The following is a 24,434-nucleotide window of genomic DNA, read 5'->3' on the forward strand; positions in this document are numbered from 1 at the left end:
AAACAATGAAGTTATTTCGTTTATTTTGGATATCTATTTATTCATGGTTTTTATAATATTGATTTAATTAAAATATGACATTTCAAAATATAATAAAAGATGAGTTTAACTACACCAACCAAATATGTACAAATAAAAACAAAAATATACAAATATTTTGTTTCATAACAGTAATTAATTACTGGAATAATCAAAATGCAAACTCCTGGTTTTGTCAGTTATTTTACAATATATCAAAATAACTAACTAAAGTAGAGATTGACATCACATACATTAATTATATGAAGATTAATAAATGATGGCTTTACTTATCATTTTAGGAGTAATTAAAATAACGCAACTAAAGGAATTAGGAGATATTTTAACTTTATTTTTACAAAGATTAATAATTGTTTCAAAACTTGTATGACACTTGGAAGAATTTGATTTAATATAATAAAAGCTATTTTATACTATTATGATTAATGCAAAACTTTAATTTTACATAAAAAAATGTAAATATAAATAAACAAAATTATTTTCCAACTAATTGTCCATTTGAAATAACTCAATGTATAACACAAAAAAAAATGATTTAATATTATTTCTTATCAATATATATTTTGAAAATGTTTACATCAATATATTGTTTAAACTTATTACATTACAAATACTATTAAAAATTAACAAGTTTAATATAAAATGAAGTTTCTCATACATTAAAAATATAAATTTTAGATCAGACATACAGCAATAAGGTATAAATACAAATACAATTAAATATTCATGAGATTAATTAAAAAAAATTAAAGAAATAATTTAAGTGCTACATCATTTTTATTGTATTAAAATTAAAAATAAGGAAAGCATTGGAACATATATCACAAAAAGTTAACTCAAAGTTTAATAGTAATTCAAGCTCATTTTAAAACATCATAGAATTTTAAAATGAAACTATTCAACCAACTACAATTCCTGTATTAAGGATCAACATATTTAACTCGTCAATATTTAAAATGAATTTAAAGTCAACAATTTGATAATTATGTCAAAATCATATCATTATAGCATAGAACTTAATTAAATACATACTAAAACTGACATGAAACATCCTCAGTCAATCATTAATCATAATGTAAAACTTAAAAATATTATTTAAAACTAGTATTATATATATATATATATAAAAGAAATAAAAAAATATACAGTTTTAGAATATACATTTTTATCCTTGTTGTGGTTGAATAATGTTAAACCAATGTTTTTGGTCTTCTCCGTCGTCATCTTGAATTTGAATCTGTACTATTTGTACATTTTCTCCATTTATAGTTGCATGTTCTGCAAATGCAGCTGCATCACTTTCATTTAATGTTATATGACGAGTAGCTGGTACAATTAATTGTCGGTGTTCTTGACCACCAACACTAACAGTCACAGTCTCCATATGTCCAACATCCACGACCTCTGCGTCATCTCCATGGTGATCCATGTTCAACATAGTATGAACATCACCATGCTGGTCAGTAGTAGTGTATTGAATCTTTCATATTAAAAATATAATAATAATTAAAATAGAGTTAAAATATAATAAAATTATTAATTACTTGGTATTTATTATCAACAAGTATTTGCTCGACAGAATTCAAATCATTATCAAGCACTTCTTGCTTGCTTGGCAATAAGATATGCTCTTTCAATTCTCCAGTAAACAATTTTCTTTCTTCTTCAGTCATGTCACGCTAAATTGAAATAAATTATACATATCAATATAAATAAAATAAATCGTCCAATGTGTGTAAGAGAATAAATTGAGAATGGCTTAACCAATTTGACTGATTTTTTTATTTTCATAATGGCCTGGACAAGCTTTGTAAGAAAGAAATCTTTTACAAAGTTTATTGAATAAGTCGAACATTTTACTAAACTACAAATATATAACATGTTTGATGATACAGTATTAGATGGACTTTGAAACCATTTGACCGATTTTGATGAAAATTGTTGCAGAGATAGATTAAATATTGAAGAACATAATCTTTTGTCACAAAAAAAGGAAAGCGTTGGTACAATTAAAAAGACCTGAATAGGCAGCAGAATCCCATCACCACACCTCTGTATGCATTTAGAAATTATGAATATATCTATCTTCTTAAAAATAAGTATTATAAGCAATTATTTTCTCCTCCAAAAACAGTACTCATCTTTTTTTTTTTTTTAGATTTCTGTACAAGAGATCAATTTACAAAGATTTCTCTGTATGTTGAGGTACTGATATATTACATTTGGAACAAAACATGAAGAGAATGAAAACATCAAATTCAAGAAAAGATAGTGGTGAAGTTAGTTTATTCACACTTTGATTATAATCTCAATAACAATAAATTGTAATATCAAAAAGGTATAAAAACATACAAGTATAATTTGCTTACTTTTCATTTTATGATTTTTACTTTATTTTAATGCTGCCAAAAAAAATCTTATCTCCAAAATTAGAGAACTAGAAAGGCACAATGCAAATATGCTGAAAGAAAACTTTAATAAAATCATGGCAAGAAACACGGCTCAAAGAATCAGAACAAGAGAGCCAAGCACAAGTATTTCAAGAATATGTGATGAACATCTGCTACAAATAATATTGAAAACAAAGGTAGATTATGAACAGTACCTAGCCAGACATATTTAGAGTATGAGATTGAAAGAGAATTTGAACTGTGGCTGGTTATTTATTATCCAGTATTCCAAAAGAGCTAAACTTTTTATACATTTATTTAATGAATGACACGGAGAATGAAATAAAGAGGCATTTGTCTGTTGTTTTTAATATCGATAAACAAATATTGTATAATTCACAATGGGATATTTACAAAAAAAATTATAATTTTTTTATTTGCCTATAGTAACTTAACCTGACATAAAGATAAGTATATATTTTCATGGATGAAGCTGGGTAATTCAGCTAGTTACAAATAAATATTAAATATACATTATTATAATAATATAAATATAATATAAATTATACATTTTTTTAAATTTAAATACTAACCAATGCTGTTTGATTTCCATCAGAATCAACAACCATGGCTAATTCCATTTCAGAATCTGTACCAGGCATTTGAATTTCCTCTTGCATTTCCTGTATATTAACTGGACTTGATGCTAACCGTGGTTGATTTACAACAATAGTATCATTCAAATGGCCAGCTTGAGTCATGTGGTTGTAAAGTAACGGTTTACGCATAAATCCGGCACCACATACCAAACATTCATAAGGTTTTTTATCACTGTGTACAAAACGATGAGCATTCCTATTGTCCCTACTATTAAATGCTTTACCACAAACCTTAAAAATAAAAATTTAGTCAATAATATTCAATAATAAAATTAATTTAAACGTAAATTTCTTACTTCACATAAATATGGTTTTTCTCCAGTATGAATACGTGCATGTTTTTTAAAATGTTCTGGATAAATAAATGATGCTTGACAGACTTCACATTTGAATGGTCTTTCACCAGTATGTGCAGCTTTCATATGATAATCTAATAAACGACGTCTCTTAAATCCTTTACCACAATCAGTACATTTATAACGTTTATCATCATAATGAGTTGCTCGCTTATGAGATTGCAAATTGCTTCGTTGACTAAAAATATATAAAATATATTTTAAGTATAATTCTGTTCAAAGTCTTCTTAAATAAACAAACTGTTTACCTAAATGTTGCTCCACAGAATTCACACTGGTATGGTTTTTCTCCCGTATGAATTCTTTCATGATCTCTAATCTCAGCTTTTCTAGCAAATGCTTTACCACACATACGACAAATAAATGGTTTGTAACCGGTATGCACAACATAATGTACTTCCAGATTGCGCGCAGTACCAAAAGCTTTGCCTAAACAGTCATAAATTTGACAAATAATTGTATGTATTATATTAAATTATTAACATTTTCACTGCTACTGTCGCATATACATGACAACAGTCTGTTTCTCGGGTGTGCTACTGTCGCGTATACACTTTTGCTCTATTATAAAATAAGGTGTAATTACTACATTAATGAAATATGCAGTGCTGTATAGGAAAGAAAGTAATAAATCAATTGAAAAAAAAAAATTGTTTCGTTAATTTCAGAGATGTTATGAATGAATTTATATTTTGTCATTTCCAGTGATTACCAAAAAATAAATATGATAAATAACCGTGGCAATGGTAATAATTTTGGTTATTTTTGACGGTTATCTACAAATAAAATTTTTCTTACATCTAAGTAAATTTTTACTGTTTGTATTACGAAAAAAAGGAAATTTATAAATAATAAATATTATACGTATACGGTAATATTTGAACGGTTTATATGGATATGCGTAAGATTTGAGAATCACTAGTTTAGAAAAGTAAAAAATTGAATAACTCGATTAAAAATTAATTATTTTTTTTAAACAATTTTTCTTCAGAATATATGTTAATTAAACTTTTTGTAAGGAGAAATTTAAAATTTATTCAGCACAGCACGCATTAGAGAGAAATTTATTTCAGCAGTGAAAGGGTTAATATAATTCAGTAAAGAATCTACTAAGCTTAAATTGGACAAATTTTAATGTACTACATGAGAAATTGAAAAACAATAAATATTATTGGATGAAAACTAAGACATATTGTTAGAAACAGTAAAAAAAAAAAAAAATTATAGTTAGAGTTTACTCTATGTACCTCAAAATAAAATTTCAATGATATTGGTCTTTTAATACGTTGAAAAAAAAAAAGTGAAAAATATACAAAATGCTTCACATGAATGAATAAAAAATTGAAAAAAAAACCCTCCAAAAATTAAAAAAGTAAATATTTTTCTATATAGTATTATTTATATCTGAATAAAAAATATTTTGTCAAACTAAATTCTTAGTGGTTAAGTATTATTCTTAATTACTTAATATTAAACATTACATTTTATTTTGAAATAATTCTTAAAAACATTTAAATTAAAAAATCTTGTTTTTAAACTTACCACATTTTTGACAAACATAATTTTTAAGTCCGGAATGTGTTCGTTCATGATGAATAAGATTTTGCTCAGTTAGAAAAGCTTTGCCACAATTAATGCAAGTAAAGTTGCGTTCACGATTTGTGTGAACCTTTTCATGTGCTTTAAATGTATACTTAGAAGTAAAATCTTTCCCACAAATGTCACAACGATAAGGACGCACACCAGTATGTGTATTGTTGTGTTCTTCTAAAGTATTACGAGATCTAAAAAAAAAATATATAAATATACTCGTATAAATATATAATCAACATTTTATTTCATAAATAAAATCTAATATGAATTTTACTTACGCAAATTGACGTCCACAAGTTTCACAAGTGTGATTTTTAGATTGAGGCATATGCATTTTCTTATGGACCCTAAACATACGAACATTAGTAAATACTCTACTACATATATCACAAACAAAATTGCCATCTTCACTATTTGCATGATGTTCTAAATGTTTCATTAATTCAGGTCTAAAATAAAATAAAATAAATGTGTTAAAAATTATTTTTTTATTTTTTATATAAGAGATATATTAAATAAATTAAAATATGAACTCATAATACAATTTTAGTAAATAAATTATATCATTTATGATTCAAATAAATTTAACTTTTCATTGACCTTTTTTTGTTGGTTTTGGGAAAATCTTTTAAAGTTCTTAAAAATGTAACAGAGTTTCTTTAAATGTAAAGTTACAGTTTTCACTATTCAATAAATTTCTTTTTGTTTTCGTTATCAGATAAGTGACAAAAAAATTAGTAACATGTACATTAAATATTTTAGAAAAAAAGGTGTTGTTGAATTATCAAGAAAAACACAATTAAACATAATATTTTTAGTTTGCTCAAAAAGGAAAAGTTGGGGATCAAATTGTATGCTCAAAATAACTTTGTCATCATAAACTCATAAAACTATATTACCTTTTAAGAAATTCTTGTCCACATATATCACAAATAAATAATTTAATTTGATGTACATTTTTTGCATGAACAACAATACCTCTTGCATCTGCAGTAAATTTGTTATCAACACTACACAATAGACAAGTGTAAACTTCACCATCATGATGAACCAACTATAAGTATAAGATATATAAAAAAAATTGTAACCCATTTTAAATATTTCTATTTAATTTTACCATTTGGGGTATGAGAATTTCTGGAGCTTTTTTTTTAACAGTATTTTTAGTGACTTTTGGTTTTTTAGGATTGTTAGACTCTTCATCATTTTTTGAATCATCATTTCCTTCATAATCTGAATCATCATCATCATCATCATCGTCATCATCATCGTCATCATCTAGTATTGCACCATCTTCTAAATCATCAGCATTTAGATTTTCAATATTTTCCAAATCTGGGTGCATTGCTTCCTGTTTGATATCAGCAGGCTGAATCATTTTTTGAGAACAATCTTCATCAATGTCAATGACAGCACATCTATCATTCACTTTACTATCATTCTCATCGTTTTCTAACATCTCTATTAAATTCTCTACTGATGAACATTTTTGCTGTTTTTCATTCTCTTTGTTATTGACTTCATCTTTGATAACTTCTGTAAGAGGAACCGGTAATTCAATAGTTTCATCTTTTATCTTGGGACGACGTCCTCGTTTTTTAACTGGTTTTGGGGGATCAGCTTCGTGTTCAATATCCACAGTTTCTATTGTCTGTATATCTACACCTTCAGATTTACTCCTATAAAAACAAACTCAAAGTTATTAAAATAGTCACATAAAATGTTTAATAGTCTAATATTACTTTAGAGTACGTTGATATTGAGTGGTAAGCTCTAATTTAATGTCAGCTAATCGATCTTCGAGTTCATCAACCTCATTAAGAGATTTAAAACACCGACGGCAAACAACAATAGAATGTACATCTTCAGAAGATAGAGTTATACCAAGAACACCATCGATTACTTTCACAACGGTCCGATCTGAAGAAGTTACACGATGCTGAAATATAGAAATAGCATTCCGAGCTGATACACCAGTGCTACCATCACAAATTAAACAAGTGTTGGAAGTTGCTGTTGAAGACCTCTCTTGTTCAGAATCAGTTGCCATGATTTATTTTTACTTTGTTTTACTGCAAAATAAAAATAAAATAATTCATTATAACGAACAAAATATTAAATTAATAATAAAATCAATCGTAGGTATTCAACCATCTTTTTTTATGATCTTTCTCTTCAAGATTCATTTTCATAACCACCCTTACTATTTTTTTTTTTATTACATATATTTTATTTATTTCTTCTGACTAACACAAATAATATTATCTTTAAATTTTTAAAAATTACCATTACTTATTTTATTTACGAAACTGAAGTTTTCCTTTAAAGTAAATATCTTTCTACAATAAATGCTAATAGTGCTACTACATTACTAGTAGAGCTAGAATTTGAATGACCTAAAAAACCTCAAAAAATATCTTTAAAAGAATTCAAAATGACTAGAAAAATTAAAAAATTGCTTTTTAATTAAATTAATTCACATTTCACTAAAACTTGTACTAAACTATATCATTGGACTTCAATTTTACTGATTTTAATTAGTTGATAAGTAATTCTAAATTCATCAAGTAAAGTACCATAGTACATAAGTACCATAAAACAAGTGCTAATAGATTCAAAAAATAAATATGCTGAAATATTCTAATTAATTCCTCAATACTGCTGTAGTAGCTATTATATTGATATTTACTTAGGATATATGTTAAACTTGAAAAACTATATTACATATGTCATATTATTCAACAGTAGAAAAAATATAGGTAATTAAATTTATTAATTTTAAATAAATGTGAATTATAGAACAAATATGAAAAAACAATAACGATGAACATATTGTACACCCAATGGTAGCAATTACATAAAAAACATGAGCCTTACCATACAGTTTGTGTTTTTAAATGTCGCAATTGAAGTCTAACCGGACCAATCAGGAGTCTACTGCACTCCTAATCCTTAACCCGAGAATTAAAAACGAGCTTCGACAATGGTTCAAGAACGCATGGGACAATCTTAACACCCAATACGGTGAAGTTAACAATCGGCATTGGAGTGCCGACTGTTCGAACAAAGTTTACATAGGTTTCAAAACGAAAAGACCAGATACTTTAAACAGCTTCACCGTTTTTACGAGATAAAACACGGACCGCGTACGCCCATGCACACAAACCGGTGAACGAAAACTACGATGGCACCAGTCCCACAAAAATACTAATCACGGTTCTAACGGATACGATATCTTCTACGGGAGGCCCTGCGAGACGAGAGCTTTTTTAGACAAAAGATAGTACACCGGTTGTGGCGTCTCTGGGGGAGGGGGAGGAAACGGTAACCACCAGGCGGTCGACCAGGCAGTATCCCCTGCAAATCCTCTTCCAGGGACGAAGACTGCATTTTGTCGGAATCGCCGTCGGTAGCCGAAAAATTTCTGTTCGTGCGACAAGGTGAACCAACGGCGGCGGCCGCCTCCTCGGACGAGACAGCGTTCGTGGGCAGCGTCTCGGTTAGAACAGCGGACAAACAACACTCGCGCAATGTTTGCCGTTCCAAGGCACTGTTTACGAATCGTGGTGAAATGTTGAACGGTTGAAAGACGACGGTCACGGGATAACGGCGACTGTGTCGAGCGACCACGAACGTCTGAACACAGCGAACTTCGGCGAGACAAACGTAGAAACATAATAAAGCCGGCGGTGGTCGAGACACGGACGAATAAAAAAAACGTTCGTCCGAGTCTACTGAAAAATGGACAACCTGTATACTCGGAACCAAAGTTGCCAATATGAAAAAATATTCCCGAACAGCATTGTCGCCCCAGTGTTGGCCGACGGCCGTGCGGTCCCCATACCAACCAAAACAAAAAAAAATAGGTTTCGAACCGACAACGGGACATATCCCAACGGTCGTGTACTCACCCGGTGCGAGCGTTACGTCTTCGCTGTTCTGCTTCAAACGGTCTGAATGGCGTACAGCTCGTGGGACGTAAATTGTACCGACAACGGCTACGAAATTATATCCGCGCGGCAGTCGGCCATTTTTAGTTCGATTTTATGTGGCAGGCGGCGTACTGGTAGCAGTGAAGCGCGCTGGTCCGGCGCCTGTGCGTGCGCGACACACGATGGTGGTGAGGTGCGGCGGTTGCAAACGGACGGCGATGGCGACGGCTGCGATGACTACGACGAACATCAACAACAACAATAACGACGGCGACGACATGTGATAACGCACGATCCGGGGTGATAGAGTGTCCGCGCGGTTACCACCGGGCGCGTTTACTCTTCCATGAAATGCGAGGAAATTTGTTTGCACGTTCGTAATACTCGCCGCCTGAGCCTCGACTTCCGTGTCGATACGTTCGAATCCAGTGTCCACCAGCCAGACTCATCTAAATGCCGGCCCGAGTCAATGCGCGCCCGGGCCCGATCGCGAAGCCGCCATCCCAACACATCATTAAGGTACGTAGACATCGGCTGTACGTAGCTCACTTCGCGCCTAGCCATCAACCTAATCGCGTGTCTTTCAAATTCGAATGCTGTGTCAGCCCGTCCGCGAGTACCCACGGTTGCTGCTATCCATCCACGAGATGCCGACACTACTACCGTCCAGCCCGCCTAACCGCTTCGCCCCGTAAACGTCTCCCCAATCCAGGCACCCCCTACGGGCTTCAGTCCATAGACAACATCCTTCACGTCATGAGTCGTCGGTATACGTATGCATTCTCCCACGTTTGCGAACGGAACTTGACTCTCCCACGGTTTCATGTAACTCGTTTTCAAAGTTTTGCTCTGCATTCTGTCACTAAGTTAAAATATATCGCTCAAACTTCAACAATACCAATATCATTCCCTCTCTTTGATCAAGTTAACTCATTTCTCAATAACTGATGACTGGAAAAGATTTCTTTGACTATCATTATATTCTGATATATAATAATCCTAATCTTTATTGAAATAATAGTCATTCATTTTATCATATTATAACTATCGAGCATCATAAGTTAACTCTTGATTGTACGTAATTTTTATAATATGTTACACTCTATAATTTACATTTTAAATAATACAATTACCTATATTATATTCATAGTATTATTGACTGTTATTTTAACTACTAGTTTTTCATAACCATATTAAGTTTAACATTTTATAAAATATATACAGATATATTCTCTTTCATGAGTATCTTCATTTATTTTTTAATTTTTTCATTCAACTTGTGTAAGTGTATTCTATAGAAAGATTGATAAATGAATGATAAAAGTTAGAAAGAATTTTATTGGAAACTTCAAATTATATATATAGTGAGAAAATATACAATGAGCATGGATTAATAAAAAAAAAATAATGGATGGTCAAAAAGATCAAAAATAGTAACCGAAAGTTTTAAAGTATTTTTAATATTAATTATACTCTTCTAAAGTTATTTTGGTGTTCATTGACTATAGCTAATAATATGGTATGTATAACATCATGTTTTGATTCTTCCTATTATATGTTGTCATACAATCATAATTAATGGTATTAGTTCTGACTACTAATTTATGGATGTGACTACCATTTATAGCCAACCTAAAAAAAAAAATCTTATGATACATAGAAATAAGATTTAATACCTGTCATGTTTTTTGATTCAACATCTTTACAAATAACCTTAAATACTAATTTAACATTGATTTTTATCATAATGTATTACTCAATAATATTCTATTATTTTTTTTTTCAGATTTTATATCGAATGAATTTGACATTATGTCAAATACTGTGAAGTATACGGTTAAAGAATCTCGTGGCAATAAAACTTTTAACTTTCCAAATTTTACTAACTGTCAGAATGCTATAAATGGTACACTTGGAAAGTCTACTGTGAAAAATCTTATTGAAAAACGAAAACTTAAATCAACAAAAAATATTATTAAAATGGCCGATTTTAATAACACTGAAATTATTACGGTTTCTCCAGAGTTCTTAGATGACAGTTCTTTAGAATATATGATAAAAGATGAACCAATGTCAGATTCTAGTTATGATGATTTAGAAGTGCTTGATGAATACCAAGATAATCCTGAAGTTATTGTTGTTTGTGGTAATGATATGGATAAATCAAGTGATAGTGATTTAGAATACATAGAAGATATTAAACATGAAGAACATGGTAAAGTTAAATTACATAATGATATCAACTCTTCTGATGTTGTTGTACGGACAGATATTTTGAATGATTTATTAGAAGGGCGCATGACCAAAACTACTAAAAAACTCCTTGAATCCACCAAGATTTCCTATTTACCTATGCAACTAACTCAGAACGAATTTCGTTCTACGTATTCCATAGACAAAAGTCCATTTAAAGTCAGACCTATTAAAGCTAATAAAGGTTTAAGACATTTCTCCAAAAGGGTATGTGATAAAGTTAAAACTAAAATGGTTACTACCTATAAAGAAGTAGCTGATGAACTAGTTGCAGAATGTGTTGGTAACAATGATAGCCCAACATTTTTGTATGATCAAAAAAATATTAGACGTCGTGTATATGATGCCTTGAATGTATTGATGGCTCTTGACATAATTGCCAAGAACAAAAAAGATATAACTTGGAAAGGTTTACCAACTGGGTCTATACAAAATAGTGTTTATCTTGTCCAAGAAAAAGAAAACCGTCTCAACAGTGTGAAAAGAAAACTTTTAGCTCTACAAGAAATTATTATGCAAGAGGTAGCTATTAAACGTTTAGTAAAACGCAATCAAGATATGGAAACTGAATTTGGCCCTCCACCTAAAAATACGTTTGTCAATCTTCCTTTTATGGCTATCAGCTCAAATGAAGATACAGCTGTTGAAGTTGAAATATCAGAAGACCAAAAACAATATGGGTTGAATTTTAATGATAAATTCAGTGTAGTTGACGACACTGAGTTATTGAAATCCATGGGTTTTACTTTAGGATTGGATCGTGGTGAAGTAAATAATGAAGATTTAAAGATTTTGAAAACATTAGTACCCAAAGCTTTTGAGAAACATATTGTTATGATGGCTACTAAAAATGGAGAAATGTTTAATGATATATGCAAAGAATTTGATGAAAAAATGAAGTCAGCTGAAATTGAACAAACATCATCTAGACCTAATATTATCAATAGAAGAAGAAATAAAAGATAGTTAAAGTATATTTATTTCTACTATTTTGTCATCATGAGTCATGACAATCATCAAAATTATTATGTTGTAAGAATTTGTATACCTTTTTGTAAATAACTTAGGATGTTAATTAATTTTAATTTGTACAGATAATATTTTATCTTTTAAATGACAAGAATCGTCATCTTAACTTATTTTTATCAAAATTGATAAATTTGTTCAATATTGTATTTTTATGAACAACCAATCCTTAGTAATATTTGCTAATTATGTATACAAAGAATAAATTACATTGCACTCATTTTATAGTACAATTATCTAATTTTTAAATTTGGAAAATTTATTTTTTATACATGACTCAATAATTAACATAAACATAAAAGAAAAATAACTTAAAACTAAATTTTGAAATTCTTTTTGAATGTTTAAATATTAATGGTAAAGTTTATTTAAAGTTTAAACAGAACAAGTTGATCATTACATTTACATCAATATTTTTGTTTAAAATTACTGGATTGACAATAATTTTATTTAAACAAAAGTATTCACAATTATAATTTTATAATAACTAACAATGAACAAATCAATAATAAAAGTACTAACTAAAAGTAATGCCTTTTTCTTCTTTGATTTGTCTCTGTATATCTAATGCTTTCTCTTTAAATTTTTGAGCAAGTTCCAAATCTATGGGTACACCATCTCCTTTTTTATACACAATTGATGCGTTAACACAACCTTTTAATTCATTTTGATTGCAAGCTTTTATTGAATATTCTAAAAATTTTTGCTTATTTGGTTCTAAGCCAATATCTTTAATACCAGTAAAATGAATATTACTAGCTACATAACATGCTTCTGAATGCCGGTTATTGCAAGCTTTTTCCAAATATTGTAGGCTCTAGAATATTCCACAAGTTATTTAATTTATAAAAAAGATTATTAATGTATGCATTAAAAATATTTGCCTCAAGTAAACTTTTTGTTCTCTCGTCAACATCAGTTATCGAATCACTATGATAATGTAATTTCATTCCAGCAGCAAAACACCCATCAGACCAATGATATTCACAACCTTTTTTAAAATATTTAATCATCTATGAAAAATAAATCAAATTTTTGTATTTTTTTCGATCAATGAAATTATTAATGAGCGAGTAATATGCAAATCAACATAACATATTTTAATTGTGATACAGTAAAAATTAAATTTTATATACCTCTGGCATTACAGGTTTGAGATTTTTCAAATTTTTTTGTTCCAAATAGGCAGCGTACTTATAGCAACTACGTCCAAAATTTCGTTCGTCACAGTTATCTTTAAATATCCTGGCCGCTTTATCTCGATTGTTTTCAATGGTTTCTAAATAATCACCGAGTAACTGACATACTATGGGGAAAAAAATCAAATAGTTAATTTCATATTGCAAATATAGATTCCCAACATTTACTTTGAGGATCGTTTTCGCTGAAACATCCAAATCTATATTCAATTCCTAAATTCTTTATGTATTCCTTAACATCTTCTTCCTTCTTAAAGTCGTAAGACATTTTGTAACAGAGTCAATCTGGAGAAAAATTGATAATTTTCTTAATATTTAAATTTTAAATAAATAATTTTTTCGTTTTTAACATTGTTGATAATAGAAGAATATAACCTCAAAACTAAAAATAATAGAATCAATAATCTAATACTCCCCCCACCATGTTCCATAATTGAATGAACCTATGCATAAACCTTATCAATATTAATCGACGATCACTCCACTCCAATATACCACCACTATTCATTTAAGCACGTGATATGGTCATTATTACTACTTATAATATAGTTAAAATGTTTCAAATTTAAAAGTTCGAAAAATATGTTATCGAAAATATTAGGCGTGGTATAATTTTTCTTCCTCGAATCCTCTGGTAAGTACAACATTAAATTTCATATAAACGACGATTTTATAACTGTGCACTGTTTATTAATTCTTAAATCCATTTAATTATTTCATGTGACTTTTAAATATTCGCCCGACACTGTCCCCAACTTCATTCTTTGTTCTCGTTTGTTGCCAGACACTACCGATCACGCCATGGTAGTCCAGAAGAAAGAAAACGTGTTCAACACACTCAACGAATGTGAAGTGGAAGATATTACTTTAGAGTTTTTCTACAAGCCCCATACCATTACTTTATTGATACTGTCCATCGCTGGTGTAATTTTTATGTCTTTCATCCGAGATGATAAATCCATCGATAACAATATATGTGCAGGAATCTGGTGCGTTATATTTTTTTTGCTTCTCGTATCCCTACTGGCATTCCCCAATGGCCCTTTTATAAGGCCACATCCTGCAGTGTGGCGAATGGTATTTGGTCTAAGTGTTCTATATTCATTAACACTGTTATTTTTATTATTTCAAAAATATGAAACAATCAAAGGAATGATAACATGGCTCGATCCAAATTTAAAAGATTTTCGAATTGATATGGATAAGGAATATGGCGTTAACTGTTCGGATATCAGTATTGAAAAGTTTTGGGCACACTTAGATGTGTTCGCTGCTGGTCATTTTTTTGGTTGGGTATCTAAAGCCATCCTAGTAAGGCATTATGGAATATTATGGTCAATGAGCATGATGTGGGAATTTACTGAAGTCATGTTTTCTCATTTATTACCCAACTTCAAAGAATGTTGGTGGGATGCATGGATTCTAGATGTTCTACTGTGCAATGGATTTGGTATATGGGTTGGAATGAAAATTTGCAAAATGTTAGAAATGAGAGATTATAACTGGCCTGGCATCAAAGATATAGATACAACCAAAGGTAAAATCAAGCGAGCTGCGCTTCAGTTTACACCAGTAAGTTGGACACCAGTTCGGTGGTTAGACCCAAATTCATCATATATGCGTTTTTTTTCTGTATGCCAAATGGTGATCATGTGGCAAGTATCTGAATTAAATACATTCTTTTTGAAACACATATTTGAAATGCCACCATCACATCCAATAGTTGTTGGCAGGCTATTCATTTTGAGTATTGTAGTTGCGCCATCTACTCGACAATATTACACCTATGTGACAGATCCAAATTGTAAAAGACTTGGCACGCAGTGTTGGGTTTATGCAGTCATAATGGTCACTGAGTCATTACTATGTATAAAGAATGGAAAAGAGCTATTTCAACAAACTGAAATTATTAATATATCAGTATGGTTAATGATCATGTTATTCTTCTCCGTTGTCAGTGTTTTGGGTTTCTGGCAGGCAGATTGGTTGACAGGAAAAAAAATAGATTCTGCTGTGGTGCAAAATACTACCTTAAAAGATAACAATCTTGGAGAAGACTACACAAGCAATAAAAGCAAAACAAATTAAAATATGTCAACATTATTTTCCTGAGTAGTGTTAACTAGTGGATGCCAAATATTGCACAAATACCTATCTAGTTAGATTAAATTAATTATTTAGGTATTGATTTTTTTTTTTAATTGAGACGTGTGTTTTTTTTTCTGAATTTCTTTACTATCAGATCTTGTATTGTTATTAGTTATTGTAATAACATTATGACAAAAGACTTATTTAAGCCTAGTCACCTTATGTGTATTCGTTATGATTTAAAATATAATAACATATTACTTAAGATTATTGGAATACCTTATGGTTCTTTATTGTGATAAAAATATCAAGTACTGAAATATGTAGTATCTTGTGTTAAATGCTTTAATAAGTGACTGGTATAGGTAGGTAGTTTTAATATAATTTTAATATAAGCTTTCATTAAAATCAAACAACATTTGTTAAATGATTTTTCTGTTGGTGTTATGGTTTTTAATGTACCTCATGAAAATTAAATTATAAAAGTAAACGTGTTGTAGAATACTAATAATACATGTCATTGTAAACACTTAATTACTTAAATACATCACTAAAAAAAACCCATGGATTTTAAATTTTTACTTGTAATATTATTGACTAGAATATTACAGTCAAGAAACTTTATTATATTTAAATAATTTTTCTGTTGCACATTTTTGATGAAATATTATTTGGACATACATTTTAAAAATGTTGTATTAATATTTATTAATTAAATACTTTGACAAATTATAAAAATATAATTAGATTAATTTTCAACTAATTTATGACTACTAGAAATGTAGAACCTTACTTTGGTTTTATTATAAATTATAATTCTTAGCTACTATTAAAAAGTATACATTGTTTGTCGCGGTGAATATTTAGATAGGAATTTATTTTAATTGATGAACAACTCTGTCATAAATTATGACCTATATAATGTCTAATTACATTTTTCCTTAATACATTTAAATTAGAAATTAATTCTGATTATAATACTATACCTAATCAAAATTAATTATTAATGTAATACAATATTCAATTTGTTTATTTACATTTTCATACAAATCATATCATTTTAATAAATTATCCAGTAATATTTATTGCTATTAATTACATATTTATATTTATAATAATAATTATTTTTAATTTGTCAAACTTTTCATGTCTAATTACTTTAAAACAATTTATTTGTTTTATCTTAAAATGGAAAATGTGTTTTAAATATTTTTTTGATAAATATAATTATGTTATTTATTTTACATTGTCTTGAAGTCTAATAACATACAATTATTTAAATTTAGTCAATTACCATTTTATCTTGATATGTAATATGATAAGTAAATAATTACATCAGATTTTATTGAAACAATTGCATTACAAATTAATTAAGTGTAAACTGAAATAGAACATTGGAAATATATCTTATGTTATACAATTTTTATATTTAAAGAAAACTAATTTATTACACTTTATATTATTATAGAGTACAACTATCTTCCTTCATATATTTCGTCCTTAAAAAGTGTAAACTTAATGAAAATATGAAACCGATATTTTTATCAATGCTTTTTAATTGAATTTTATTACTAACTATGCACAGATTACTAAGGTGTTCCTTGAATACTTAACTATTAATATTTTATTAAATATTATGTGCTGTGATCTGGTATACCATAAGATTTAAGACCTGGTATGATTTCGTATTGACCTTGATAATAATTTATTTTTTTATATTCTTATTTATTACCTTTAGTATTGTATTAATTTATTTTTCATCTCTATACTCATTAATTAATAACCAATAAATTTAATATTTTTATTCATTAAATATTGAATTATTACAATATCATAGGTAGTATTTTATAGTATAGTTTATCAAACCATGTGATATTAAATAGTTTATACGTTGTAAGTTAGTTTTTACATTAAATAAATTACATATCTATTGATTAAATTTTAAAATAATTACATTTTTACATTATAGTTATACATAAATACATCAATGGCTGTACATTTGCATGAATTACACTATTTACATTTATACAAAGGTAATTAATAAAATTTGAATAAAAAAATCATTATAGTCGTTTTCTATTTTTGCTAAGCCATTTTAATTATTTTCGAGTTCTAGCATAGCCTTTTTTATCCAATTTATATAGTATGACACTCGTGTGTATACACCTGGCCTATTTTTTTTGCCACATCCATCACCCCATGACACTACACCTGCCAATGTAAACTTTCCTGCAAATAAATTATGTTGAAAGAAAATATTAAACCGTGCATGTAGTTATGTAAAAATCATACGCATTTTTATACTCTTCTATCTATTATGTATACATACCATTGATCTGACAAGCCAGAGGTCCTCCAGAATCGCCTCCACAAGCATCAACGCCACCTTCTAAACTTCCTGCACACAACATACTATCCAATATAAATTGGTGTCGGCCTCCATATACATCATTATGTCGACACGTTTCCAAATCCAGCAGTGGGACAGATGCTGCTTGCAGTACTTTGGGTAAACTAGTCATATCGTCTTCTAAGCAAATTACTCTCATAATTATATTTAAACTTATCATAATATTTTTTTAAGATTATATGATGTTATTGGACTTGTGTACTTGATTAGTTTAAGAATGTTGAACTATTATGAACTATATATATATATATATATATATAGATACATACGTTTTTGTGCTCCCCATCCAGTTACAGTACACCAATCTACGTCATTGGATTTTGTATAATATTCTGGCAAACATATTGGTTGCACGTGAGAATCAAATTTTATTCCATTACTGTTGAAAGCATTAATCTTTAATATGGCTATGTCATGGCTGTGTGGTCCATCTAAAATATTATTTTGTTGTGAACATTTTTAAGTATACTAAGTTAAATAGGTGTCTTCTATATGTTACTAATATTATATTTGAATACTTTCATGTTAATTCCATTAGTTAAGTATAAATTATTAATAAAACATATTGTTGAAAATATGTCTGATTTAAAAATATTACATCACAGTATACATGTGTTATAAAAAAATATGACCAACTGATTAATTAATTAAAAAACTCATTTTTAATTTCTATTAAAACAAATTGACTTAATATTTTTTATGTTTGATTTATCAATGGAATACTATAAAAAAAAAAAAACATTTGTTTTGCCTGATCTATCTGTGTATATGTACATCTGTAAATTTGATTGTGTAAATCTATACTTTTTATAAATGTAAATTTATAAAAATTATACCTTTTCTAAAGTCTGGGTGAATTATTGCCTTTTGAACTCTATACGTTTTTTCATGTTTATCATTTTTTGCTAGATTATGTTTACCAACAATAATTCGCAATTGCGATTTTTTAAAGTCCTTTAAACAATGAGCAGCTGTTAAGGCTATAGTCTCAGAAACAAGTGCTCCTCCACAATGATGTTCCCATCCTCCTTTGTATGCTTGTAATTCAACCTGTAATAATTAAAATTCTGAATTCATTATACTCATTCATAATATATTCAGAAACCTAACCTACTTATGTAGGTACTATATTAAATGTGTATATATAATGATTAATAATAATAAATATTTTTAATATAATATTAGAAGTAAATTAAAAACAAACTTGTGTGCCAACGATTTTTAAAGTTCCTTATAATATTATTTACCAAAATATAATAGCTGGTATTAATTATATAATATAATATTATATAATAATATAATTATCAACAGTTAACTGAAAATATAAAATCATATGCTTTATAGTCTACATCTAATTTAATAAAGTAACAAAGAGAGAAAAAAGTTTTCCAAAATTTGTAATTTATTTTTGTATGTGTAATTATAAAGTGTTATATTATTTAAATAAGTATAATATATTACAAATTTTGTTTATAAGACGCCACATCTGTATTGTTTAAATGTACCGATGTTAATTTTAATATTAGAGTAAACTGATCTATTATCAAACTTAAAGGGAAGAACATTATTTATGTTTAATTGGTTGGTTTTTTCCGATATTTAAATTTTAAGCAAGTTATGAGTACCTATGTAAAATATTAATTAAAAAACTCATAACTCGTTTAAAATTTAAAATATCGGAAAAACCAATCAATAAAACACAGATAATGTTCTTCCCTTGAAGTATTATTATAGCTTAGTTTAATATTAGAATTAATATCACTACATTTGAATCACTAAACGCGAATTTGCTGTAGTACGTGTGTTAGGAAACAACACATGCGGTTGTAGTGCAGGGGCATTTTTAGACTTACTTCTAGTGGGGGGGGGAGACTTAATTTTTTTTTTTATTCAGGTTCAAAATTTACGAGTAAAATTGTTGGTAATATTTAAATCAGGTGAATTCTTAATATTTGTGGTTTTTTTTTTCTTAATCTAAAATCCGGATCCACTTAGAATGGACTTTTGTGTAGTTCTTTTTCAACACCTAACTGTATTATGAAAGTTTCGCTTGTATTTTATTTGATTTTTCACTAAGTATGGACCAGGGCTTAAATCAAAATAATATATTTATTGTATACTGTTATGGGACATTTAGAGGAAAGATAGAATACATATTAAAAAGTAATGAACTTTTATGGGGCAAAGCAACTACGGAGTTCAGTTGGGAAATAGACTCATCGCAAATTCTACCCCCAGAATAGGTAAAGGGCTTGACACCGTGCATCACAATGATGCTTATAAGCAAAATATTAAAGTGGGATAATTTAATTCTTGTTGTAAAACGGTTGCAAGAATTATCAGAATTATTGACTGTTAAACGAAAACGTATACACAATATATTAAATAATTTTGTTCTAATAATTATTGAGTTTATTTTAAAATTGCTCTAAAATTAATTGTTAAATTTGGTTATAAACGGAGGCAGGCGACACTTAATTATAGGAAGCCAGCATTCTCAACCTCAGCCCACCTCATAGCACTGATAAATAAATATGGAAGATTAATATATATATATATATATTATTATATATATATATATATATATATATATATATATTATTATGATAATTTATTTTAGTTACTTTTTCAAATTAAATTTATTATCAGTCTTTACAACAAGTATGTTATACGTGTTTAAAAATAGATATAAGTTAGGTGGGTTTATAGAATATTACATCATATTATTTTATTTTTAAGATTAATACCTATATTTTTATTTAATAGAAAGTTAAGAAAATTATAAACTCCAGGCCTAATTAAATAATAGCACTAAATATAATGTTAACCTATGAATAATTAATAGAATATGTTAAAAAAATGTACCTATTTACTATAAGAAAAATATAGTTTAATGGAAATCATGACAAAACAATACACATACACAAGTAATAAATTAATATAATTTATGAATAAAGAAACTTGGGATTAGATTTTTCATCAGTATGCCATACAATACTACGATTTATAAATATTTGAGTTTTGTCTGTAGGTACTACTAATAAAATATGAAAATTTTAATCAACCCATATTTGCATGTGTGATTTATAATTGATATAATTACGAAAAATGTATATTGAAATGGTAGTTTTGATTATTATTAATCATTAAAATTTACTAGAAAAGTTTATAAACATATAGGTTACCTGCCACGGGTAAGCTCCGTAAGGTGTAGACGATCCTCCAATAATTTTTGTCTGTGGCCATATTCGTTGGTTTAGATGATGAGATACTACTCTTGTGCCACAAGCTTGGAAATAATCTATAAAAATGAAAATTATTTTAAAATGCGTTTTAATTGAAACTAGTGAAACGTGTTTAAATTCATCTAATGTATTCTATATATTCCTGATAAATAGCAAATAATTGTTATCTGTTTAGTATAGCAACTCTAAATGTCTTGTTCCCTCAACAAAACATATAGGGAAGCTAACAAACGTTTGACAACTGACTATAAACTGGAATAAAAGTATAAATTGTAATGCTTATTGGCGCGTATTATAAAAAGATTATTATTATTATACAAGTAATGTCGTTCTATGAAATTTGAAACAAATTTTTTACGATACAAATGATGTAGTACACGCGGAGTGCTATTATAGATGCATACTGACTATACGACTAGCATTGAGTAACAAAGACGACGTTTTTACTCTTATTTATGTAATACCTTATACATACCTAATACATTATACCATAGAACATATATATTCTATGATTATACCTACCTGCATAACCATTCATTATGAACACCATTGTTATAATTTCCATTTCACTAGCCCACATACTGAGCAAATGATTAGCTAATTGAAAACATTTTCATGTGACCTCATATTAATTTTCCATTAATTAAATATTTTACAGTTTCAAATCATTATGAGTGAACTTGATCCATCATTGCAAACATTGTCTAAGGTAAACATCAGTACAATTAGTCATGAAGAACTTAAAGATTTAACTGCAGAAATCTTAAATGAAGTTCTAGACAAAGATAGCGTATTAGGAGACCTACCTAACAATGTCACACTAGGAGAAGTTGATTTACAAATTGCTGTCGAACATGGTCGAGCAATAACTCTTTACTTAGAACGTTTTGATGGTATTGTTTTGCCTATTGTTGTAAGTATTCCAGTTGGTACTTAACAATTTCATATATAATATGTATATATTTCTAAATTAATATTTAATATATTTAAGATGTCTATATTATATTTGATTATTTTAGGTACAAAAAACAGGAGCAAAAGTGATAGATTTAAAAAAAAGCATTGAAAGAAAAATGACATTACATTTAAAAAGAGCAGGTGAAAGAACTACTGTGAGTTGGAAGAGAATTTGGAAAACATACTGGTTAAGTTGTAATGGAAATAAGATGAAACATAATAATGATTTAATCTCGGAGTATGTGGAAAATAATTCAAAAATAATATTTGTTAAACGATTTAGAGAAAAAAACATTCATGACTTATAAATTAAAAATATTTTAATCGTCAAATATTTATACAATAATTTATACACAGTGAAATAAAAATATGAAAAATACACATATTATTAAGAAATTATAGCCTAATTTTCTGATGAAACTGAAGAAGATGAAGAGTGTGATGTTTGAGAACTGTTATCATTATCTTCACCATCTTCTGAAGACTCTTTACCAACCAATTTATAGTATTCTGCCATAGTAATTTTTTTAGGTAAAACCTCTGAAAAAAAAAAAAAGTAAAAGATTATACTTTTATGCTTAAATTATTTTAGAAAATTACTATACAATCTAAGTACTAAAAAAAAAATATTTACTACAATGTATCAATTAAACCGAACAGTGTATTTTTATATAATTACGATTATTTATATATAATAACCAAACTTTACAAAGATTTACCATAGATATGAAGTACAAATTAATAATGCTCTACTATAACTAATTATTATACTATAATATTAATGGTCAACTGTTTTTATACTAGAAAAATTTTATTTGGAACTAAACATTCTAATGAAATCAAGTGGTATGTATATTAGTATGTAGTACATTACAAAGAACTAACATTTTGTGTAATATTGATTTCAAAAAATGTCTATCAAAAAAAAAAAGTTTATCATTAAAACTAAAAATGCAAAATAAATAACTTGAAATTAAATACATATTTGTAGAGACTGTTATTTTAAAATACTAATATTTTTAAATTGTATACTTTTTGATTATTATTATTTTACATTTAATTTTACAGTTAATAAATATTTAAATTTAAAAACTGGGTTAGCAAACATTAACTTTATATAAATATGTTCGAAAAAAAATGTCCTAAATTAAATTTAGACTATCAACTAAAATTTGCTAATTTGCAATTAAATGCAATATTATTTACCTCTTAAAAAATACATGTTTTCATTTTCTTCAACAGCTCTAGCAAGGTCGTTATATTCTAAATGTCTATGATGTCTTTGGCTTTTGAGAGCATCCATTGCCAATTTTTGTATAAATAACTCCTAAGGTATAATAATTTGATTAGAAAATTGACAAACACACATAAATGTGATTAATACTGTAAAATAGAATAATTTTCATTGATCTCACCGTCGCTTTAGTGACAACATGCAATGATGGTAATCCTATGTTTTCTATATCTGGGGTACTTTTCATAATGGTACGCACCCTAGATATAGGTAAATGCATATCTTTTGACCTTGGTGCCTTTGATTTATCTTTACTAGGATCATTTTGATCAGTACTCGTGCTGGAAGCTAAAATCAAACCAGATAATAAATGCTTAAACAGTATTATGTAAGTGATAAATATACTCACAATTCATAGCTGACATGATAATTATTATTTTTTCGATATGTTTTATTTGTCAATTCTAACCAGAAATCTATCCAACTAGTAGTATAAAAAAAAATTAAACACTCCTTAAATCCAGATTCTCAAGTTTTTACGGTGAGCTATAAAAGCACATTTTATTTTGTCTAAACGTTAGGTTTCCGATTTTTTTGTTTACATTGATAACAACGGTCGTCTGATAACACCATAAACACTGTTCATAATACAAAAATACCGCCAAAAAATCTCACGTTCTCGTGATTTGAAATTAATACAAAATTAGAAATGAAGACAAAACATCAACTATTCAATACCTAGTAGCGCAACTAAAGTACAGATCTTGAAGGTGCTACATTATGAGCTCCTATCATTACACTTAGCCAATATTTACATTATTTAACTATTATATTCATAATAATATCTATTGTTATACGAGGTGTGGCTATTTTAGTAGTATATAATTAAAAATAATTTAATTTACAATTAATTTAATTAAATGCATATATCGATTGTTTCTAGATTATGTAGTATATTATTTATAAATTATATGTGTAATATTAAAAATTGTCCATATTATTGTAATTTATCATTACCATTAATTGTGTAATTTTTAGTCTACCAAAACTAAT

At 28.1% G+C, this 24,434-nt stretch overlaps 7 protein-coding genes across 10 annotated transcripts; 3 read left to right on the top strand and 4 right to left on the bottom strand.

The window, feature by feature from the left end:
- Positions 1–941: 941 nt before the first annotated feature.
- On the bottom strand, positions 942–9,111 carry LOC112690801 (zinc finger protein 37-like). 3 transcript variants are annotated; one of them, XM_025564893.1, is made up of 11 exons: positions 8,949–9,111; positions 6,780–7,109; positions 6,155–6,716; positions 5,937–6,091; positions 5,316–5,486; positions 4,987–5,228; positions 3,693–3,873; positions 3,385–3,622; positions 3,023–3,319; positions 1,584–1,718; positions 1,205–1,519 (listed from the first exon to the last, which is right to left on the bottom strand). In XM_025564893.1, exons 2-11 carry the CDS (start codon positions 7,085–7,087, stop codon positions 1,205–1,207), a joined length of 2,604 nt encoding a protein of 867 aa, XP_025420678.1. In that variant the 5' UTR covers positions 7,088–7,109; positions 8,949–9,111. The 3 variants fall into 3 exon arrangements, with proteins under 3 accessions (XP_025420680.1, XP_025420678.1, XP_025420679.1); XM_025564894.1 differs by lacking the exon at positions 8,949–9,111 and adding an exon at positions 7,915–8,718; XM_025564895.1 differs by lacking the exon at positions 8,949–9,111 and having other exon boundaries at positions 942–1,519; positions 6,780–7,087.
- Positions 9,112–9,255: 144 nt separating this feature from the next.
- LOC112690803 (transcription factor Dp-like) lies at positions 9,256–12,344 on the top strand. The gene is made up of 2 exons (XM_025564896.1): positions 9,256–9,488; positions 10,756–12,344. Exon 2 carries the CDS (start codon positions 10,782–10,784, stop codon positions 12,186–12,188), a length of 1,407 nt encoding a protein of 468 aa, XP_025420681.1. The 5' UTR covers positions 9,256–9,488; positions 10,756–10,781; the 3' UTR covers positions 12,189–12,344.
- A 247-nt stretch (positions 12,345–12,591) lies between these two features.
- On the bottom strand, positions 12,592–13,807 carry LOC112690806 (cytochrome c oxidase assembly factor 7 homolog). The gene is made up of 4 exons (XM_025564901.1): positions 13,616–13,807; positions 13,385–13,554; positions 13,133–13,261; positions 12,592–13,065 (listed from the first exon to the last, which is right to left on the bottom strand). The coding sequence occupies exons 1-4, from the start codon at positions 13,713–13,715 to the stop codon at positions 12,766–12,768; spliced, it is 699 nt and encodes a 232-aa protein (XP_025420686.1). The 5' UTR covers positions 13,716–13,807; the 3' UTR covers positions 12,592–12,765.
- A 99-nt stretch (positions 13,808–13,906) lies between these two features.
- LOC112690804 (phosphatidylserine synthase 1) lies at positions 13,907–15,951 on the top strand. Its single transcript, XM_025564897.1, has 2 exons — positions 13,907–14,081; positions 14,232–15,951. Exon 2 carries the CDS (start codon positions 14,249–14,251, stop codon positions 15,533–15,535), a length of 1,287 nt encoding a protein of 428 aa, XP_025420682.1. The 5' UTR covers positions 13,907–14,081; positions 14,232–14,248; the 3' UTR covers positions 15,536–15,951.
- A 1,534-nt stretch (positions 15,952–17,485) lies between these two features.
- LOC112690807 (U11/U12 small nuclear ribonucleoprotein 25 kDa protein-like) lies at positions 17,486–22,443 on the top strand (the record flags this gene model as incomplete). Its single annotated transcript, XM_025564902.1, has 3 exons — positions 17,486–17,568; positions 21,849–22,103; positions 22,210–22,443. Coding segments are annotated over exons 1-3 (519 nt in total), but the record flags the coding sequence as incomplete, so codon positions are not given.
- On the bottom strand, positions 17,575–21,835 carry LOC112690805 (trypsin-1-like). 2 transcript variants are annotated; one of them, XM_025564900.1, is made up of 6 exons: positions 21,713–21,835; positions 21,131–21,246; positions 18,782–18,995; positions 18,215–18,376; positions 17,865–18,062; positions 17,575–17,764 (listed from the first exon to the last, which is right to left on the bottom strand). In XM_025564900.1, exons 1-6 carry the CDS (start codon positions 21,768–21,770, stop codon positions 17,631–17,633), a joined length of 882 nt encoding a protein of 293 aa, XP_025420685.1. In that variant the 5' UTR covers positions 21,771–21,835; the 3' UTR covers positions 17,575–17,630. The 2 variants fall into 2 exon arrangements, with proteins under 2 accessions (XP_025420685.1, XP_025420684.1); XM_025564899.1 differs by having other exon boundaries at positions 17,865–18,065; positions 21,713–21,833.
- A 29-nt stretch (positions 22,444–22,472) lies between the features above and the next one.
- Positions 22,473–24,229, bottom strand: LOC112690808 (chromatin accessibility complex protein 1-like). Its single transcript, XM_025564904.1, has 4 exons — positions 23,791–24,229; positions 23,563–23,729; positions 23,354–23,474; positions 22,473–22,687 (listed from the first exon to the last, which is right to left on the bottom strand). The coding sequence occupies exons 1-4, from the start codon at positions 23,804–23,806 to the stop codon at positions 22,551–22,553; spliced, it is 441 nt and encodes a 146-aa protein (XP_025420689.1). The 5' UTR covers positions 23,807–24,229; the 3' UTR covers positions 22,473–22,550.
- Positions 24,230–24,434: the final 205 nt, after the last annotated feature.

The sequence above is a fragment of the Sipha flava genome, unplaced genomic scaffold (assembly GCF_003268045.1).
Source record: "Sipha flava isolate LNK unplaced genomic scaffold, YSA_version1 521_pilon_pilon, whole genome shotgun sequence".
In the NCBI taxonomy this organism is placed as follows: Eukaryota; Metazoa; Arthropoda; class Insecta; order Hemiptera; family Aphididae; genus Sipha; species Sipha flava.

Bases quoted from the DNA above. Each gene is read 5' to 3' on its own strand.
- LOC112690806 (XM_025564901.1), bottom strand. From the start codon at position 13,715: ATGTCTTACGACTTTAAGAAGGAAGAAGATGTTAAGGAATACATAAAG. The intron at 13,555-13,615 runs GTAAATGTTGGG...TTTTCCCCATAG, and splicing joins CAGCGAAAACGATCCTCAAA to TATGTCAGTTACTCGGTGAT. The intron at 13,066-13,132 runs GCAAATATTTTT...GGAATATTCTAG, and splicing joins GAACAAAAAGTTTACTTGAG to AGCCTACAATATTTGGAAAA.
- LOC112690805 (XM_025564899.1), bottom strand. From the start codon at position 21,770: ATGTGGGCTAGTGAAATGGAAATTATAACAATGGTGTTCATAATGAAT. The intron at 18,996-21,130 runs GTAACCTATATG...TAATTATTACAG, and splicing joins ACGGAGCTTACCCGTGGCAG to GTTGAATTACAAGCATACAA. The intron at 18,066-18,214 runs GTATGTATCTAT...TAATTTGCTTAG, and splicing joins TGGATGGGGAGCACAAAAAC to AAGACGATATGACTAGTTTA.
- LOC112690804 (XM_025564897.1), top strand. From the start codon at position 14,249: ATGGTAGTCCAGAAGAAAGAAAACGTGTTCAACACACTCAACGAATGT.
- LOC112690803 (XM_025564896.1), top strand. From the start codon at position 10,782: ATGTCAAATACTGTGAAGTATACGGTTAAAGAATCTCGTGGCAATAAA.
- LOC112690801 (XM_025564895.1), bottom strand. From the start codon at position 7,087: ATGGCAACTGATTCTGAACAAGAGAGGTCTTCAACAGCAACTTCCAAC. The intron at 6,092-6,154 runs GTAAAATTAAAT...TTATACTTATAG, and splicing joins AAATTCTCATACCCCAAATG to TTGGTTCATCATGATGGTGA. The intron at 5,229-5,315 runs GTAAGTAAAATT...TTTTTTTTTTAG, and splicing joins ACTTGTGGACGTCAATTTGC to ATCTCGTAATACTTTAGAAG.
- LOC112690808 (XM_025564904.1), bottom strand. The intron at 23,475-23,562 runs GTGAGATCAATG...ATTATACCTTAG, and splicing joins ATGTTGTCACTAAAGCGACG to GAGTTATTTATACAAAAATT. The intron at 22,688-23,353 runs GTAAATAATATT...TTTTTTTTTCAG, and splicing joins AAACATGTATTTTTTAAGAG to AGGTTTTACCTAAAAAAATT.